The following is a 21,291-nucleotide window of genomic DNA, read 5'->3' as shown; positions in this document are numbered from 1 at the left end:
GTGCAGTAAGGCACCACCACTGTGAATTCCATGTTCCACATAATGACGGTAATGAAGACTGTCTGACAGGCTTCAGCCCTAGGCTGTCTCTTAGTGTCGGCAGTCTTCCTTGTTGCCTTAAAACTACATGGGCTTTAAGACAAGGAGGGGGAAAAACCGGTACTCACTGAATATGCTTCCATAACTCTTCTTTTGCTTGGATATCAGGGCTTCTCCTACAAATTGAGAAAACACCACTCATCTCTGCAAACGTGCTTCATCTAACAATCCCATAGCTAACTTTAGCAGAGCTACAACATTCATAGTTTTCAGACTGGGAAGTTTTATTTGCCAGCTGAGACCAAAAGGAAAGACTGGGCAGGGAGAGCTAATGAAAGACACCAGGATAATGTATCTGCCAGCACCACTGAAGAAAAATCACACTGAAATCAGCCATAACCAGGGCTTCATTTGATGGCAGAGCTTGGAACTGCAAGGGCGAACGCACACAGCCTCTGGTGGTGATGTCACAATGAAGAAGAATTTGAGGCTTCTGTTTCTGTTCCTGTTCCCTCTAGCTATTTCCTTCTTTCTTCCTTCCTTTTTTAATCCTCACCGAGGATTGATTCCAGAGAAAGAGGGAGAGAGGGAGGGAGGGAGGCTGGGAGGCTGGCAGGGAGGGAGGGAAACCTCAATGTGAGAGAAAAAACATCCATTGGTCGCCTCCCACATGTGCCCCGACTGGGAAGTGAATCCGCCACCCAGGTACATGCCCTGACAGGGAATCCAACCTAAGATCCTTTGTGCACAGAATGACACTCCAACCAACTGAGCCACACTGGCCAGGGCCCCTCTAGCTATTTCTAAGTAAATGCAAAAGGAGAACTCCTGATTGTCAATATGAAAGAATCCCAAGATGATCTGTGATAACCCACTAAAAACAGCAACCACAAGAGGAAAGGAAACGGTGGGACTGCCCAGACGGGCAGACTGTGTGCCGCTGACTCATCTTTCAGGTTCTGTCAGCTGTCTCCCTCCACATGCCTTTCCCCATCCCTATGGATAGGCCCACAAATCTTCTGCAAGAATGACTTGAGCAGAAAGTAGTTACACCACTACCTTTAACTTCCCAGAATGCGAAATTCAAAGTCAGCATTCAGTGTTCACACTCCCATAACAGCAAGGAATACTACAAATCTATTATCCCTGCAACTGTTGCCACAGAATGTCTCTTTCCTGGTGAGAAAATGATAAGCTTTCATCAGTCCTTTCAAGAGAACTGAGATCTAATAATAGGCCCAAAGAAAAAACCCAAACCCTAATAATTAAAAGGCCTGGAGTTAAGCAAAGCCACTGATACACACTGCCCTGTGGAATTTTATATTCATAATTTGTATCAGCATTTTAGAGCTCCATATCACTTTCAACATATAATATTATCATAGCTTTCATTTTTCTCAGTTAATAAGGGCACCACAAGGCATTCTGGTAGGGCTTTCTGGGCCCCCAAAATACAATAAGCTATTTTCTAGCAATTGAATTGACTAAGCCGTTTTTACCTTTGTAGAAAAAATAATAATTATCTGTCTCTAAAGACCTTTCAGTCAACTCAAAAGGAGTCAAAACATGGAAGATTAGGGGGAAGGGGATGAAGCCCTGGTCTCAGACATTACAACATGATATTGTTGATAGATTTTGTTATAAGAATAAAATTATATGCTTAAAAACATCTAAAGAAATGCTTCCTTGGCAGGATTTCCTGTATGGAATCCACCTTTCCTACATGTGGCTGGCCCGATTCACTAGACAATGTGTTAACCCATAAAGGATGCTGCAGGGAGGGGCAAATGTTAAAAAGCACTAACAGTGGGTATTTCTGAGTGTTGGAACTACAGAAATTTTATTTTCTTATTTATATTCATCTTCTCTGATTTTGTTTTTTAGTCAAGAGAATTTCTTACCTTAATTATCAGAAAAGGAAAAAGAATATAAGGTATTTCCATGTTTAAAAAAAACACTACTATTGTTCCAATTCCACAGGAAATGCCTTTCATTCCCATCTCCGAAGAATGAGCAGAGCCCTAGCCGGATTGGCTCAGTGGATAGACCGTCAGCCAGCAGACTGAAGGGTCCCAGGTTCCATTCCGATCAAGGGCACATGCCTGGGTTGCAGGCTCGATCCCCAGTGGGGGACGTGCAGGAGGCAGCCAATCAATGATTTTCTCTCTTATCACTGATGTTTCGATCTCTCTTTCCCTCTCCCTTCCTCTCTGAAATCAATAAAGATATATTAAAAATAAATAAATAAATAAATAAATAATTTTAAAAAATCGTCAGAAGTCATAGCCATTGGGAAAAAAAAAAAAAAGAATGAGCAGAAATGTTACTAGTATCTTACCCTGAATGAGAATTCAGTCTTTCTAGCCATAAACAATTGGTCATAAATGATTCAGGAATTTAGTCTAGATGTTTAAGTTCTATAACACAATAATAGTCATATATTTAACTAAACTGAATTCTCAAATGCCCAGCAGTTTCAAGACAGGGAAAAGTTCCAAAGGTAAAAAAACAAAACAAAAAACCCTCTAATTTCCTCCAATTTCTAGACCACCTGTGATTTAACAAATGTAAACATATGCTAATGAGGAATGCATAATTTTTATGCTTACATCTGCACACATTAATCAACAATTTAGGATGAATTCATGATCAGCAGCTCAACAGCTTTTTGTGCATTTATAAAGTTGGGAAATGTTAAGTCATTTTTCTTAATTAAAAGGCCCTTGATTATGCAGATGTTTTACTTGAACTCTGAAAATATAGTAAGTTCCTGAGGAAATAGAACCCTGAGGATATAGCATATATAAAAAATGCACATGCAGTTCCACATTAGTTAAATTTTCTTCTAAAGCATCCTTCATCCACACCTCAGGGCAATAGCCTAATTTAAATTAATATTCATTTTTCAGAGAAATTAGTTGGATGAGACATCATTCAGAAACATTTTCCTTCTTCTAAACCCTAAAATAACAACAATGCTTCATAATTCTACAAAAGACTTAAAACATTGCCTATAAAGCCTTCTTCTACATTCCCCAGATACTGAATTATATTATCTTGAAAATATTATAACGTATAATAATCTATATTTTGTGTACTATAGTGCACTAAAAGTAATAAATATGGCAGCATTTGACCTTTTATTTTTGTGATCTTACTACTGACCACTGCTCCAAAAGGAAGCTTAGAGTAGCAAACATGTTACTAAGAAAACTAAGTTCACAAAACATCTTTATTTAAAGAATTTAAAACACTTAATAAATATCTCAATAATTCCTCATCATATCCCTGAATGGCCAGTGTAGATATGAGCAGGAGATGTCTTTATCCCCATCTCCTTTCCTCTCCCCTGCTCAGAACTAAAAACAATTGGGAAAGCCACGAAACCAAACACCCCAGCTACGGAAGAGTGCTCAGGAGCCTCCACACGAAATCTTCATCTAAGGCACCAGGCTTCTGTTTTGTGTTTAACTGGGACCATCACTTCACCCTGACAACCTCATCTTCCACATTATCCCTATTTTTCAATGAAAAACAGTGAGGCATTTTTGCCACCAGAGGGCGCCTGAGGCTTCTCACACTCACTAGGTTGAACCTAGAACTGTTTTGGCTTAAATGCCTCTTCCAAAATATCCCAATAAGAGACGTTCACCCACGTTGAAAAGAAGTTTCATCCAAGTTTTCTAATGATAAGTAAACACGAATGCCACATCAATGCAGCTGAAAAATGTACTAGATGGAACTATGCTTCTCAATGTTTTACTAGATAAGATACAACTATATTTCAGTGTAAATAGTTTTAGGAGAGAAAGGTTTTGTATTTTATACAGCTGTATGTTTCTGGTATTCAATAATGAATACAACCTTCTTGCTTTTGCATTGGGGATTAAAAGAAACAGAATGAATAAGTCATGTATGAGTGATGTATCATAACATTCTAAACTCTCAGTGAATTCCTCCATACAGGCAATTTATAGACACTGCAATAGGAATATAAGGAGAAAATAGTCCTCTTCTTACCCATGGGGATATAGCTACCCAAGGGGGATATATCTCACCTAAAACTATGGATAGTACGGAGCCCTATACATAATGTTTTTCCTGCACATAGATAGGTATGACAGTTTAATTTATAAATCAGGCACAGTAAGATATTAACAGTAACTAATAAAAACAGAACAATTATAAAAATATAATAAAAGTTATGTGAATGTGGCCTCTCCTCTCTCTCTCTCTCAAAGAATGTATTCTCCTCACCTTTTCACATAAAGGAAGCACTTTAGGACTCTCTCTTTGGCATATCCAAATTGCCAGCATCACAACTCTTGTACTTTGGAGCCATTATTAAGCAAAATAAGAATTAACTTGAACACAAGTACTGTGACACCATGACAGTCAAACTGATAGCAAGATTCTAAGTGACTAACAGGAGGGGAGTGTGCACAGCGTGGAGATTCACGTCCCTGGCGGGACAGAGTGGGACTGGGGAAGATTTCATCACGCTGCTCAGAACAGCATACAATTTAAAAGCTGTGAATTGTTTATTTCTGGAATTATTTTTGGACCGCAGTTGACCATGAGTAACAAACTACAGAAAGCAAAACCATGGGTAGGGGGCCTACTTTAAGGGAGTAATTGAGAGAGTAGTTTACTGTATATCTAAATGCCAAATATAAATATATCTGAAAAACAATTTTAATTACTTTCTTCAAACATTGCTCTACCCATATTTCCACTTTTTTAAAATATATTTTTTTATTGATTTCAGAGAGGAAAGGAGAGGGAGAGAAAGATAGAAACAGCAAATGATGAGAAAGAATCATTGATCAGCTGCCTCCTGCACGCCCCACACTGGGGATCGAGCCCACAACCCAGGCATGTGTCCTGACCCAAAATTGAATTGTGACCTCCTGGTTCATAGGTCAATGCTCAACCACTGAGCAACACCGGCTGGGCTGTTTCCACTTTTAAAAAAAGCTGTAGCGGTTCCTAAATTCTCATGGAACAAAATTTTAACTTTTATGTGACTTGGCCCCACTCTACTCTCCTCACTTGCCTCCTCTGCTCAAGGGGAAAAAATCAAATACCTTCTATGTTTCTAGAAATTAAACAAGACCTGGAGAACTTACTAATTACAGTAACTGCACTGTGAGTATATATGATGTCACCGGTACTTAACATATGTGATCTCACTAAATGTTCAGCAAAATCCCTCTCTATACCTGTGTTATATCGAGAACACTGGAAGTGTGTGGAGGTTAGGTAATAAGCTAACATTGGGAAGCAGAGGTATGACAACAGCCAGCAGGCATTTTCTTAATTGTCAACAAACCTCAGGTTTTTAATATCATAGCTCAAATAAAAGACACAGCCCAGTTTGCCCTAAAAGAAACACATCATCTTGTAGAGTTATAACACTTTTATCTAGTTGCCTACTTGAAATTTCTATTTAATTGTTGGTTTCTTAAACCTAATGAAACAAAAATCTTGACACTCTCTCCCCACACAGTGAGAATGGCCTTTCTCACTCCATTACCAGTAAAACAGCATGGCTACCCACTTCATCCATCAGCCCCAAAGCTAAAGTGCATCCATGATGCCTCTCATACTATGACTCTGTCAGCTCTACTTCCAAAATGCATGTTCATCCACTTCATTTCCACCTACTGAGCTAACATCACCTCTCATACGTAGACCACTGCAAAGTTTTCTAATTACTCTTCCCGCTTCCTTTCTTTTCCAACCTGCGTTTTACCAAGCAGCCAGAGCAGCATGAATGAATCATTCTTCAAATAGATTATTTTCCCAGCACTTAAATATATACTTATTTTTAAATGCACTTTGGCCATATCAGCTATGTAATCAATCAAGTTCAGTTACAAAGTCATCCCAACATTTGCTAAGTCCTTTTATTATTTGCTTTAAAACTAAATTCCAGAATGGTACACTGCTGGGAGCCGGTCCATGCTTGCTGTTTCAAGGGACCTGGCATATATGGCATACTGTTCTTAATATGTTTGCTCACCTTCTTGGCACTATGTGTTTTAACCAAGGTCACCTCTCTGAGAAAGGTTGTTTCCCCAGGTAGGGATTTTCCCCTGAAGTTAGGGAGGGAATAAAACCCCTTAACTAAGTGCCAGGCGGGTAATTAATCACTTTAACTACAAACAATCATGCTTAAGCTGCATAATCTTTACTCCCTGGAATGGAGATAAGAAACGTCCTAACCTTTGTAATAGAGATTGATAGGATTGAATCAACTGGTATAAATACAGATGTAACAAGACAGAGAGAGACAGAACTTAGAAGAGAACCAAGAAGACAGAACTTAGAAAGACAGAACTCAGAAGACAGAACCTACACGGAGCCTGGAGACAGAAGAACTTCGCTGGAGAGAACATGGCAAAAGATCCTGGACAGAAACTGGCCTCAGAACCTAGAGACAGAACCTAGCGAGAGAACATGGCAAAAGATCCTGGACTGAACCTGACTACAGAAATTGGCAAGAGAACCTGACTAGAACCTGGTGACTGAACCTGGCTGGAGAACCTGGACAGAACCTGGCTGGAGAACCTAGCGAGGGAACATGGCCACAGAACCTGGCTGGAGATCCGAAGCAGAACCTTTCTGGAGACCCAGACCAGAACTTGGCTGGAGATCCTGGCTGGAGATCCTGGCAAAGCTGCTGATCAACTGAACGCTATCTCTGTGTCATTCCTTCTTCGCCAACTCCGTCCACACCTTTGGGGACCCCTGGACCTGCTGGGGTTGGACCCCGGCAGTACACATCCAACTCTTAAAGGAGTTCTTCTCATAATTCACATTGTCTGAGAAAATCCCCCCTCTGATCTGATATTTTTATTATGTAGATAAGATTAAAAGGAAAGTTTAAATAAGATTTTAAATTTAAGGTACCATTAGATTCTTTTCTGATTTCAGTTGCTCTGATAGAAGTAATACCCAATTTAAAGATAAGAGTTTTCCTGAACTTCAGGTCCCAAAGGAGTAACTGTTATCAAATGAGCCCTCCCATCCTCAAAAACTACAAAATAAAACAAAATGTACAAAGCAATTGTTTTTCAGACATTGGGCAACAGACAGCATAAGCCTGTTTCTACACTGAGTGGCCAGATTATTATGAACACTCCATCAGTACTTCATTGACACTTCCAAAAATACTGAATATTAAAAACTTCCTAAGCAAATACTCTCAAGGTTTTATTATTATTATTATTATTATTATTATTTGCAAAACTAATTCACTTCATTGTACTGATGGGGTGATCATAATAATCTGGCCGGTCATAATAATCTGGCCACTCAGTGTATATACTAACAGATAATTGGTAAATAAAAAATTTAAATGTACAATTCAATACCATTAAAACTATTGGATATTTAGAATTAAATTTAACAAAATAAGTGCAATAACTGTATTGAAAACTATGAAACATTGCTAAGAGAAGTTAAAGACAAATAAATGGATGGTAAAACATTAATTTTCTCAAAACTAATCTATAGATTCAACATAATCCTAATCTACAATCTATTGTCTTTTTCTGGATGAAAACTAATAAATTGATTCAAAATTTACATAGAACTGCAGGATCTAAAATAGCTAAAAGAACCTTGAAAACATGGACAAAGTTGGAGAATTTACACTACCTGATTCTAGTCTTATTGTAAAGCTACAGTAACCAAGACATGTGGTGGCTTAGAGATAGACAAAGAGATCAATGAAACAAAATTGGCCCATATATAAGCAATCAAGTTGATTTTCAACTAATGCCCTAAGGCATTTCAGTGAATGAGACTGAAATAACCAGATAAACACATTGGAAAAACTTCTAAATATCTACCTCTACCTCATACATACAGAAAATTTAATTCTAGATGAATCATATACCTAGATATAAGAACAAAATATATAAAGCTGCTAGAAAAAGATATGAAAATATATCTGTAACTGCAGTATAGGCAAATATTCCTTAAGATGCAAAATGCCTTAATTAGAAATTTAAAAAATGATAGTGTTCTTCATCAAAATTTAAAATTTATGCTTATCATAAAAAAGGGGTCAAATAAGGTGATGGGATTAAGTACATATTGTTAGTTGCAAAATAGGCATGAGGATGTAAGGTAAAGTATAGGAATACATTTAACAATATTGTAATGACTATGGTACCAGGTGGGCACTTGAATTATCTGAGCAAACTTGGTAACTTATATGATTATCTATCTGCTGTGCTGGACACCTGAAACTAATGCAAAATTGTGTTGAATGGGAAAATAAGTAAATAAATGAATAATCAGCTGAAACCTGAAAAAAAAATGAGTACGGTAAACAACAACAAAAAACCCCAAGGTTAAGAACATGAAAAAGCAAACCACAGCCAGGAGAAAGTACTCAGACTAATACATATATCCACGATATATAAAAAACCCTAAAATAAATCATTTAAAAAATCATATGCCATAATTAAAAATGGGCAAAAATTTATGGCCCTGGCCAGTTTTCTCAGTGGTTAGAGCGTCAGCGTGTGGACTGAAGGGTCCAAGTTCTATTCTGGTCAAGAGCACGTGCCTAGGTTGCAGGCTTTATCCCCAGTAGGGGGCATGCAGGAGGCAGCCAATCAATTATTCTCTTTCATTGATGTTTCTCTCTCTCTCTCACTCTCCTCTCCCCTCTGAAATCAATAAAAATATTTTTTTTAAATTATGAATAACCAACAAGCACAGGAAAATGTGGTTGATATCATTAGGCATCAGAAAAATGCTAATTAAAACCGCACTGTGATACCACTTCGAACCTACTAGACAAGCTACAATTAAGACAGAGCAAAACCAACTATTGGCAAATAGGTCAGAACTAGAACTCTCATACATTGCTAAAGGGGGTATAAAAAGATATAAACTTTCTGGAAATCATTTTGGTAGTTTCTTATAAAATTAAATATGCAAATATACTCTAACCCAGAAATTCCACTCCCAAGTATTTACCCAAGGTAAAAAAAAAAACACTCCACAGATACACTTGTAAGGAATGTCTATAGCAGCTTTTAACACATTGTCCATAACAGCTTTTAACACAATAGCAAAAACTGGAAACAATCCAAATGTCTATCAAGAGGAGAATGGCTAAACAAATCGTGGTATATTCATATAATGGACTAGTGCTTAGAAATTTTAAATAAGCACTGATAGACACAACATGCAAAAACACTGAGTGAAAAAAGGCAGATTTTAAAAGAGCATATATTGTATAATTACATTTATATGAAGTTCAATAAGAGAGAAACACTAGTCTATGGTGATAGAAATCAGAATAGTGGTCGCCTATGGAGCATGGGGACTGCTAGAAGGAACACGAGAGAACTTTTTAATTCTATATTTTGATTGGTAAGATGGATACACTAATTAAATATTTGTCAAAATTCATTGAATTGTACACTTAAGATGAGAGCATTTCACTGTATGTAATTTTCACTTCAAATTACCCTCCGTTAAAAAAAAAATGTGTATTTCTTACGCTGTTAAATAAATCTCAGGTCACTCCATTGAAATTATTAAATTACCAGGCCCATCTATAAATATTTGCCCAATAATACAACTGGATTAAAGTAACTATAATACTCAACAACAATGGACTGTTCTGTTTATCAATTGTATTTATAAATAGATTGTTCATTTATTTAGAATTGCTTCTAGTAATGGATTTTGACTTCTTAAAAATCTATCTATAGAATTTTTCCTAATTTTATTTTCCTCTTCCCTTTATTACATGAAATTTACTATTTATATTTAATTGAATTTAGAGTTCTTTAGAAATGATTAGAAAACTAAATGTTGTTTTAAGATTTAATATAAAGTCACCAAACCTTGTGTATTATAAGTCCCTCACAGAAGAAGTTCCTGCACAGACAGGTAAAAAGCATGGTTACAAAAGATTTGCCCGGGACTATGCTGAGTCTTGCTCTGGGGTTTCTGTGCCTTTTGTTAGACTACCTTCAGTGAGGTCTTGATTCATCCACATCTAAACCTCTCTTTTTTAATGGAGTTGCAAAGAGATAGTATCCAGGACAAAGGTAGCTTTTTATTAACTTCTGCTTTAAATTGAACATTTTGATTAGGTTTCAGAACAAAAACATGGCATAATGAATAAATCTATAAGAGTGTACAGCAGGTCCTCGAATAACATCCTTTCCTTATAATGTTGATGAGGTGCTGTAGGAACTTAAGTCTTTACATCAATTAGCTTGTGATAAAACTGGTTTTTGCTGATAGCCACATTAATGATATTAAGTGAAGACCTACTATAGCACTGCTTAGTGTTCTTGCAAATTTCCTATTACGAAAGAAACAGACATCACTCCTTCTGAGGTACTACAGATAAAAAAAATACATTCTGGGTAAAAAGCAAGCATCTAAGACTGAGAACCATCCCTTGGAGTCACTCAGGGTTCTGGGGTGTACCCTGCGGAGTTCTCCCCAGCCTCTGTTAACCTGAACTGGAACCCTTCTGCCTGGCTCCCTCAGAGCTCCCACCTACCTACACAGTCTGTGTCCAAATCCACTCCCCAGCACCCTCCACCGCCCTGAGATTCTAGTCCCTCCTTCCTCTAGTGAGCAACACCACACACCTAACTACCTGGGGTCACAAAGGTAGGGGTGCTGGAGAGTCTACATCTGGACAATATACACATTAATAACAAATATATAAACTTCACCAGCTCAAAAGAAAATTAATGGGGGGGTCTGGCAATCTCATCGTAATGGGGTAATTGTGCTCACGCGTGGCATTGCCTAGCAACAGCAGAAGCAGGCAAATTCCAACACTGGGGTGTAATGAATCACTCCCTGACTGCTGCTCACAAATGGTAATTTGATGGGAAGATATTCACATCTCGTTCAACCTGGAACAAGACTTTGGAGAATTCTGCAGACTCCAATTGAGAGAAGCAGCAGGTATTCCACCAACAGATGGGCTCCGGAACAAAGGAGACTGTTCCTGTTTATTCAGGTGAATATATGCTTTTGTTTAAAAACAAAACACAACTTTGATGGCCTTGTCTTTTTATGATACTTTGGGTTGGCTTTGCTCCAACTTCTACAGCTTCAGATATAGTTAATGAATGTCACAAATATAGGGCGGTCAATATGAAAAATAAACAACGGGATCATCAAGGTTGAACTAAATCACTTCAGAAGGCTTGAAAGAGACAGCCCCCTTTGCCCTAGAAGCCACACGCTACTTCAAGCTCAGCGTTTTTAATCAAGGTATAGAAAGAGTCCACGTACGAGCGCGATCTGTGTCTGGATCGCCTGTTGTTGGGGTCTGCCTGGTTTTTTTCCTTTTGTCTCCTTAATACAGCTTCCCACTGAGGCGCCGAATCAACCATGTCGTTCTCCTGCCGTATTCTGAAAAGCAAGACCATTCATCTAAAGTTAATGTCCACACATGTGGTGCTTTGTTTTTTGGTTCATCCTAAACCGGCTTTTAAGTGATATTAAGAAATGATCAAGTTACTTAAAAGTGATTAAGAAAAATGAAGTTATTTAAGAAGCAATTTCATTATCATGAACTCAAAGCTAAGAATGTGTTGAATGGATTAACACATAAGTATATATGTATTTCTGTATAAATATTATATAATATGTATGTACTTGCATATATGTATATACTTATGAACGTTGTATAATATTTATACATACACATGTAAGCATGTATTAGTTATATTCAGACTTCTACCTTTGTCTTAACATTTTCTTAGAAAACGGTGTGTCAAACAAAAACATATTTAAGATTTTTTTAAATTTACTTTGCTACTACAGTTGACATTCAATATTTATTAGTTTCAGGTGTACAGCAGAGTGGTTAGACATTTATATAACTTATGAAGTGATCCCCCCATAAGTCTAGTACCCATTTGACATATAACATATTCAAGTTTTGACTAAAGAGTGGTGTCTGCTATAGAGACAATCTTAAGTCATGAGAGAAAGTCATTTTTGAAAATGTGCTAACCAAAGCAGCAATAAATAATTGTATGTTAAAATGCTCTTTAAAAAAATCATACTAATTGTCAAAGTTTTCATGGTCAATAATTTCCAGATATAATTCTGATTGTTTAAGACAGAAAACTAGAAGTGCAACAAAGTAAATGTGGTGGCATCATGCATTAGCTGCTGGGCAGGCACAGAGCATTGGGGCTATGGCTGCTCACAGGCCCAGGAGGCGTGAACACTCAAGGTGGCCAGGGCAGGGGCCAAGCAGGATATGTAAATGGGGACCAGGAAATCCAGAGCAAATCAGAAGCAGAGGTAATTGGGGAGCATAGGCACCCGCCATGTGAGATCACAGGACAATGATACCAGACTTTTTATTTTTAAAAAGAGAACCCACAAATCTGAATGTTTAAAGTGAACTCTTCCGATTTTAAGTAATGGCAAGCAATTCTGTGTGTTAAGGTACCACCTGGACCTAAGAAAACCCACCCATGGACCACACTGAAGAAGTTCTGGATGTTCACTATATCGTCTTTTTGGTAACAAGGTGAGGTGTTGCAGGAGTGAAGTTAAGTGAGTGCATAATTAAAGCAAGTGCTTAATTAATGTGTAAATACTGTCTGGGATGCACTGCAACACTGGGAAGCCATGAGTATTCCTTGCAAAAATTAAACACCTGTTATTTGAATATTTAACTTTTAATTTATGTAAATCCTCAGGAAACTGTTCCGGTGTGTTCATTTCACACACTGAGACTCCCAGGGTGTGGGAGAGACGCACCAAATTGCAAGGAAATCAACCCAGTACTGGGACTGGATGAGCATAAATGCTTCAAAACCAAAATGAAGTGAACAGGTAAGTTTGGAGTCATTTCTCTCGCTAAACAGACGTCTTCTGGTTGCCCTGTGACAGCACTTAACATAGGCTGTGGTATGGATACTTAGATTTGCTTATAAATGCATATCAGTAGATGGATAGTAAATATTCATTTCACATATAACTTAGAGACAATGTAAGGCAAATTCAAGTAAAAAAACAACAACAAGAGTACCTTCTGAGGTAAGAACTGTTTAAATCTCTCTAGATTAAGGAGGAATTGTGTTAAGTGAAAAATTATCTGTAACACACTTCAAACCCTTGAACTGTATATATTTCCTTGCTAAAGCTTTCCATTCTAACAGGCTATTTGAAAATTAACAGGATACAGCCATGGTATGTTTCACAGATTCCTTCTCTCATGGCATGAACAGAGGGAATTAAAATCTAACATATACTGCTATGGATCTCAACATTACAAGTATCTGAAGAAAAATAAGAGTAGGTAAACTGCTTGAGGACATAATTATTAACCATTGTTTGAAACGCTCCAATTTGAAAATGCTATATGCTTTTATATGTGTGTGCTTATATATACTCATACATACATGTATTTTTCACAGCCAGAACCTACACCTCAAACCATCTTATGGATTCTGACAGTCTGATGGGGAGCAGAGCTGGGCTGAGGGATTCAAAGTTACATCAAGACAGTCAGTGGGGAAGTAGCGGCTGGCAAGGAGGTGTCTCTTTTCCCCCAGACACCCACACCTCACAGTGCCCAGGGAAAGACCAGGTCTCCTCACTCCTAATCCGCCAGAGCTTCCATGCTGAACAATACGGCTGCATAGTCATGGGCAGGACTAAATTTCACAACGTGCGTGTTGTTTTATCAGGAAATCAGCATTTTTATTTCTGAGAGGTCAAGCCTTACGAGCAAGGCTGAGGCCAGACTTTGGCAAACAGATTTTTCCCAGAGGATAGACATTTAAAAGGAAGCACAACAAGTGTATGTGCATTCTTTTATCTATCTATCTATCTATCTATCTATCTATCTATCTATCATCTATCTATCTATCTATCTATTTTATTGTGCATTCTTTATTGTAGAATTTAACTGGCTACCTTCATACTAAGCCAGTGATGGCGAACCTTTTGAGCTCGGCGTGTCAGCATTTTGAAAAACCCTAACTTAACTCTGGTGCCGTGTCACATAAAGAAATTTTTTGATCTTTGCAACCATAGTAAAACAAAGACTTATATTTTTGACATTTATTTTATATATTTAAATGCCATTTAACAAAGAAAAATCAACCAAAAAAAATGAGTTCGCGTGTCACCTCTGACACGCGTGTCATAGGTTCGTCATCACTGTACTAAGCTCTTACCTTGATGAAGAAAATGAAAGCTCCTGAAACATGAGCCCAGAGTCTCTGTACCTTGCTACTGATAAGAACTACATCGGAAGAAATTTCAGACTATGGCATGTACCTGTAACTCTTCTAAAAGTCTAAAGCAAGGGCAGTGAAACCCTGGCAATGAATATCCTTGTGACCCACATGTTTAAAAGACAGATGCCCTCTACTGGCGACACTGCTTCATAAATATTCGAATGCGGTGCATTAAAAATGTAAGGCTCATTGAAGAGTCACAACAGAAGCACATTTTCCTGAGTAATGGTGGCGTGGCTGCCTTAGTCTGTAATGAAGTTTGAAATTACACCCTTACAAAAGGCTTCCAGTTAATGGTGCCTCATTACAAGAATGAAAGTGTCATTTCGCCCATCAATGAACTGTTCCAGAAAATACAGTGCTGCATGGAAAGGAAAATCCTAGGACTAGAAGCAAGAATATTATACCATCCAGTCCTTAAGAGGCAGAAGTTAACTATTTTGTTTATGCATGAGTGGATAAATAAATCTTTAAATGTAAAGGCAGCTCCTATAATGCACCTTGTCTCAGCCACCCTTAGGTGTGGGATACACCAAGTGTTGGCTTTGCTCCTTTTCTGTGTGTATGCGTGAGAGAGAAAGAGAGAGAGAGAGAGAGAGAGAGAGAGAGAGAGAGAGAGAGAGAGAGAGAGAGAGAGAGAGGAGAGAGAAAGAGGAGGGAGACATTGATGTGAGAGCAAAACATGGATGGGCTGCCTCCAGCATACATCCCACCAGGGATTGAACCCACAACCTGGGCATGAGCCCTGACCAGCAATCAAGCCAGCAACCTTTTGGTGCCCGGAACGACACCCAACTAACTGAGCCACACTGGTCAGGGCCTTCCTGCTATTTTAATTATAATGTGGGGATTTACATTAAGAAAAACAGTACCTTTTAAAAAGTCAAAATGTGCTCTTACATGACAGTCATGAAAGTATCAAGGGGAAGGGGTCAATGGGAGAAAAAAAGGAGGGATACCTGTAATACTTTCAACAACCAAAATAAAAAAAATGTTAAATGTCAAGGGAAAAAAGAGTCCACTGTCATTTTCACTGGGGAAATAAGAAATTTTAAATGTTGCATTTAAAGTGAACCTCAAAAATGCTGTTTCCTTCCTGTATCCTTAGATGCAATAACTCTAAATTTATCATATTATACCTATTTTCTTATCTAAAACTATGCAGAGTTAATAGTTGGGGTAGGGAGCATTATGACAAGGCTTTTGTTTTTTAATGTGTAAGGAAGGGGGTGGCTTCAAAATAGAACAAATTTCAATGACATTTCAGGATAGAAGAATTCTAATATATTTCCCCCACGTCTCACCAAATTTCAACACCTTACTTTTCCCGGAGATGCATGCAATTTAGATTATAAGTGTATGTGACACTTAATTAAAGTCTGCAAAAGGTTTGAAGATGAAACGCCATATAATCGCTTGATAACAAAAATGAAGATAATGACTATTCCTAGTCTCTTCTTTCCTGTCTGCCCAATTATAGTTCGGCCTCTTCTGCAGAATTCTTCACATTAAACGAATTCTTACACAAACTCTCATGGGCTTTGCTCTCTACCTTTACCCAGGCGGATTTGTTCCTAATAGGACCATCCTTTACACCAGTTCTCATTCACTACTCATTCACTGAAATAAAGACCATATTTAATGCTGAACCTGAGAAATCTCACAAAGCAAATGTATAACGAAGCTCCAAGAATGTATGAGCAATACACGGCGCTCTGCCTCGTCCCCGCTCTGCCATTATCTGGGCAAATTGCTTATCTTCTTTGGTCAGGTGTCAGTTTTTCATCTACCTAATTATTGCGAAGATCCTGTCTAGCTTTAAACTCTATTTTTCTCTATTTGTGTTTTATTTCAAACCAGTCAGACACATTGAGACAAACCTCTACTCTTCATCTATGGCACGGCTTTCCAGACAATTGCTTCATATGACCACTCCATCGCTGATATTAAGTCTGCGGGTCCCAAATGACTGTAGCCTTGTGTTTCTCATCAACTGCACTCATTTTCGGATCTCCTGCTATAAACCAACCTTCTTTTTCTTTTATTTTCAGTTTTTCTTCCCTAGGGAAATTTATGTTGGTTCCAGGCATCTGTCGACCTACTCCCTTAAGACCACCAAGCAAAAAATTCATTTGCTTTTCCCAACTTTCCCCCATCATCAATAAATTATTCTTATTTGCTCTTCAAGATGCTTCTGTCTCTTCCACTTATTCCTTATGCTCTCCCTGCAAAATAGGCTACCTTTTGGTGCAAGTTCTCTTTCAAGCTCTCCTTCTGTTTTCCTAATTTTTCACCCTGCTTTGCCCTCGCTCAGTAATCAGACGTCATCCTTCAGCAGCTGCAGCTTTGTACCTCCACAGTCATCTCTGTCAACTTTGATTATGCTCTGGAAGCCCTAATTCATCCATATCAAATGTCTACATTTTGAAATGACTTATTAGAGTGGAAATCAGAAACCCTCGCAATCTGTAGCATGGCGAACACTGCTTCCACTGGCTTCGTATGATCGGTTCTCTCCGGGCCCATAATTTCTACCTGGTCTGCAGCCTCTACCTAAATCAGGAACAGGGCAGGAGGGAAGGCAAGCAAGGAAACAGTTGCCTCCTTTCAGGCTATCTGAAAGAAATGCCCCACTGGTTTAAGCTTGCTATCATCCAAAACACATTTTTGTTTTGGTTTGCGTTTTTCCTTCGGGCACAGGGACAATAAAGCTCTTTTTTTAACCCCCCTGCGAAATCCTGCCAACATCAGGCCCTACTCAGATGCATGGTCCCTGTCAGCGGCAGTGCCACAGAAGACAGTTTCTTCTTCTTTTTAGGAAAATGATACAAAAGACCTTGTGGAACATATTTAAAACATTTAAAACCACCTTAATCCATTATTCAGATACAGATTCTAAAAGAGATCTAAAGGGCAGGAAGAAACTAACAATATTTATGGCAGGAAAATTTCATGTTAGAAACACGGACGTCCTTTTTGTTAAAGGGAGCTGGGCCCTGGCTTACAGACACAGCAGGGACTTCAGAGAGCAGGGAGCAGTGCTGACTGCGCTCACTCATCTACAGTACCTGCCTGTGCAGGGCACTTTCTACTTCTCAAAGCGCATCTATTATCTCCTGGATGTTTACAAAGCTCTTGTGAGGTAGACAGGACAGGTATCATTCCACTTTGCACATGGGAAAACTGAGATTCAGAGGGTAAGGTGACCAGCTCCTAGCCACAGAGTTCCCCAAAGCTGGGTCAAATTTATAGCACAGGCTCCCTGATTCTTTGTTCTGTGCTCTACTGCACCCGTGTGTACACACATGCACCCACACACAGCCTCACGTGCATAACTAACGAGTTTGTGATGCAAACATCTCAGGATAAAATCAGGGAAAGGTCCAAATGGTCTCCTGTTGCCAATTTACTCTAGTCCTGCTCTTACTCCAGGCTTCTCATTTCTTTTATTCTTCTATTTTAAAATCTTCACACGAGGATATGTTTTTAATTGATTTTTTTTTTTTTTTTTTTTTTTTTTTAGAGAGAAACATTGATGTGAGAGAGGAACATCAATGGGTTGCCTCCTGTATGCACCCCAACCAGGGATTGAACCCATAACCTAGGTATGTGCCCTGATTGGGAATGGAACCCGCCACAATTTTTGGTGTATGGAGGATGCTCCAACCAACTGAACCACCCAGCCAGGGCATCTTTTATTCTTGTAATCTTCACCAAGCTCCAGAGTTACTTCCACTTGTATGCTTATGCAAAAAACACCAGACTGCTTCTCAAGTCGCTGCCCCTCTACCCGCTCCAAATCCCCCACTGCAAAATCCTAAAAGCCTAGCCACACATCAAAGCTGATGACTGGGTAATCCACATTCTCCCTGGTGAACGCTCAAAGGATGCTGATTCTCATCAATAGCACAGAGCGTGTTTTGCAGACTGGTTTCTTTGAATGTGCAGGATATTTTACTAAACTCAAGGTGTTTTCAGGGAAAGCTGGTTTGTGAAAGGTTTCCCTCTGGTAAATCTACTTCCTGGGTTCTCCTTCAATATACACCCTGGGCAAGTCCAGAGCACAGCCCATGCACTCCAACCTCTAGCGACCAGATGGCGGACCCTTCGGACCTCAGGGATAAGATTCAAAGTTCTAACGAGTGCACGTGAATACAACTGGGCTGAATTCTGAGAACTTGCTGCAGGAAGCAGAGCCTCATCAGGTTCGAGGCAGTTTGCCCCATTCTAGGGTCACCAGAGATGACCCTTTGATAAAAGCACAGAGGACTCTGTGGAGAGCCTGGCTGGGTCACACTGCTTCTGGGATAAGGAAGGGCAGACGAAGTAGAAGAGATATATCCTCTCCCCCAAAACAGAGTCTTCTGCACAAAGAGGAAGTCAGGAGAGGACCCCCCCATCACAGACAGAAGACCCATTAGGACCGTCAGCAGGGCTGCAGCTTAAATACTCAGACCTACGCATCCTGATGTGGACGGAGTGGGTTCTGGCAAAATGTAAAAGGCAAATAATGGGATCGAGGGTTAGTGGAAGCACAGCATAACGTGGAAGTGGCCCCCGGAGGCAGCCGTGCTTGCAGCTTCTCCTGCACACCCGCCGTCACCTGCTGCACGAGAATCTGCAGGAGTGGGGACTGTAACTGAAAGACATATTTCTTCCTCTGCCCACTCTTTTGCTGTGGCCCTGAGATCTAGACTCTAGACCTCATCTTTGACAGACACAGGCAACTTATGAAACCCCGGGGCAATATTTCTACAGGTAAAATGAGTCTGAAAGCCTCTGTGTCAGTGTGTTTTGAAAGTGATTTCTCATTAACAGCCTTCCAAAGCACATTAGCACTTACACGCTCAGAACCACTGCCATTCTAAAATACACTACTGACACAATACAAAGAATCCCAACCTAAAAAGCTGTGCCTGGGGTGGGGTGGGAGAGAAAGTCTTGAGGGAGAAAACGCCTACAAGGAATACTGGAGCCGGTGCGCAAGTAGAACAGTAATGAGCTATTTAAGGACTTGCTGGCAACCCTTTAATAGTGTTTCATTTTGAACAGCAAATGTCACCATGAGTGCTTTTGGCCCCAAAAGACTGTTTTTAAACAGGCCACCTTCTGAGAAGTTGAGACGATAGTGTCTACGAGCACAATTTAAAATATACCAAGCAAAAGAGAAACAAATGTGTTAAGATACTGGCTCAATCAGTAAGTACCGCCGTGTGTGTGGTGGGGGAGAAGGTGGGATATTTTGCTTTGTTTTGTGTTGTCTGTGAAGACTGTGAATTTTAGAGCAGGAAGAGGGGACCTCAGGGAGAGCTGCCCTCCACCCTTGGGCTTTTACAGAAGAAGAAATGGGATCATTTCCTTGAGAAGAGTGTTATAACACACTGAGATCTCACCTCTGTGCAGTGTGATTCCAGCCCCAAGAAGGCTCCACAGAGAAAGCTCCCCTAAGAAAATGGTCTGCGCTCACAATGCTGTCTGGGCTATTATTGCACAGGCTTTGTAGTCAGAGAGGGAGGCTGATTCAGTGTGTGCCAAGCACAAGGGCTCTGAGTACTAAAGGAGGACCTTGGAGATTATCTCTTCCAACTTCCTCATTTTACAGAAGATAAAAAAACGACCCAGAAAAGCAAAAACAACCAGGCCAGAGTTCCACCTCAGGTGAGAATGGGTTTCTAACAGTAGCACTACTGACATGTTTTTGGGGCCAGATATTTCTTTGTTGTGGGGGACAGTCTGTACACTGCAGGATATTTAGCAGTATCCTGGTCTACAGCAATCCCCTCGCTCAATTATGACAATCAAAAGTGTCTCAAAACATGGCCAAATATCCTCAGGTAGCGGAGGGGAGGGCAAAATTGTCTCCAGTTGAGAACCACTGGGTTAGCAACTGGCACAGGAGCAACCGAATCCTTCTCACTCCCAACCTAGCACTATGAGAACACTTGTTTTCAAATAATTATTTTGCTACAAGTGAGAACTGATTAATGCATTAAGCCATCACTAATGCTGATTACATGTCAAATGATGTTATTAAAAAGCTCTTAAAAAATGAGTCCTAAGGATATGAATAAACTGCATTTCCCCATCTAATTGTATGTGCCTGACATAAATATAAACACATATTTGCATATACATCTACATGAGGCTGAAACTATAGAATCCATACAACAATGAGTCCCTCATTTTTGGTTGGGCAAAATATAGTAACATCATGTTAAAAGATACTTCAGGGACACCAGCCGGTATGGCTCAGTGGTTGAGCATAGACTCATGAACCAAAAGGTTACCGCCTCAATTCCAGATCAGGTCATATGCCTGGGTTGCAGGCTCAATTCCCAGTGTGGGGCGATCAATTATTCTGTCTCATTGATGTTTCCATCTCTCTCTCCCTCTCCCTTCCTCTCTAAAATCAATTTTTAAAAAATATATTAAAAAATACTTCAGGGAGAAACCCCTCTACTCTCAATAAAATTTCTTACTACCCTTAGACAAATTCACTACATGTTGTACCTAAATATCAGATCAACTTTGTTTTTAATTAACAAGATGGAACCTCATTGTCAAACTGTTTAATTATCTTATTATAAAGATAAGAAACTCAGTTCAAAGAGCTGAGGTTTCCTAAAAGACGGCTTCAAAATAGTGCCAGATTGCTTCTTAACCACAGGTGAGACAAGCCGGCTTAAAAATACACAGGATGCCCAGCTTTCACCACCGACAGCAGCCTCTACTTTTGCAGGCCCAGCTAGCTGTAATATTCCAGTATTACCTGTTTCTCTTTTTCCGGTGTTCTCGATTGGAATTTTCTGATTCACTACCACTGCTTGTGTTACAGCGCGAGCGGGACCTGAAGACAAAATAAGAGCAAATGAAAAACGCACATTTAAGACAAATGGAAAATTTTAGAAAGGTTCACGTTGGTTCTTTGGAATTAATTCCGTAGTAAGATTACTAACCCAAACGTAAGTAGCATCCCTCC

General features: G+C 39.3%; 1 protein-coding gene across 4 annotated transcripts in view; it reads right to left on the bottom strand.

The window, feature by feature from the left end:
* Window positions 1-21,291, bottom strand: part of EPB41L4A (erythrocyte membrane protein band 4.1 like 4A) — a 206,585-nt gene that overhangs the window by 5,061 nt on the left and 180,233 nt on the right. For 3 of the 4 annotated variants that reach the window (XM_059693915.1, XM_059693917.1, XM_059693916.1), the window contains 3 exons: window positions 21,082-21,159; window positions 11,338-11,457; window positions 168-215 (listed from right to left, as the gene is read on the bottom strand). In XM_059693915.1, coding sequence (XP_059549898.1) covers window positions 168-215; window positions 11,338-11,457; window positions 21,082-21,159 — 246 coding nt within the window. The remainder of the gene's footprint in view (window positions 1-167; window positions 216-11,337; window positions 11,458-21,081; window positions 21,160-21,291) is intronic. The other variant, XM_059693918.1, reaches the window with a different exon arrangement.

Source organism: Myotis daubentonii, chromosome 4, assembly GCF_963259705.1.
Source record: "Myotis daubentonii chromosome 4, mMyoDau2.1, whole genome shotgun sequence".
In the NCBI taxonomy this organism is placed as follows: domain Eukaryota; kingdom Metazoa; phylum Chordata; class Mammalia; order Chiroptera; family Vespertilionidae; genus Myotis; species Myotis daubentonii.
Note: the sequence above shows the minus strand (reverse complement) of the source record. Positions and strands in the feature narration are given on the sequence as shown.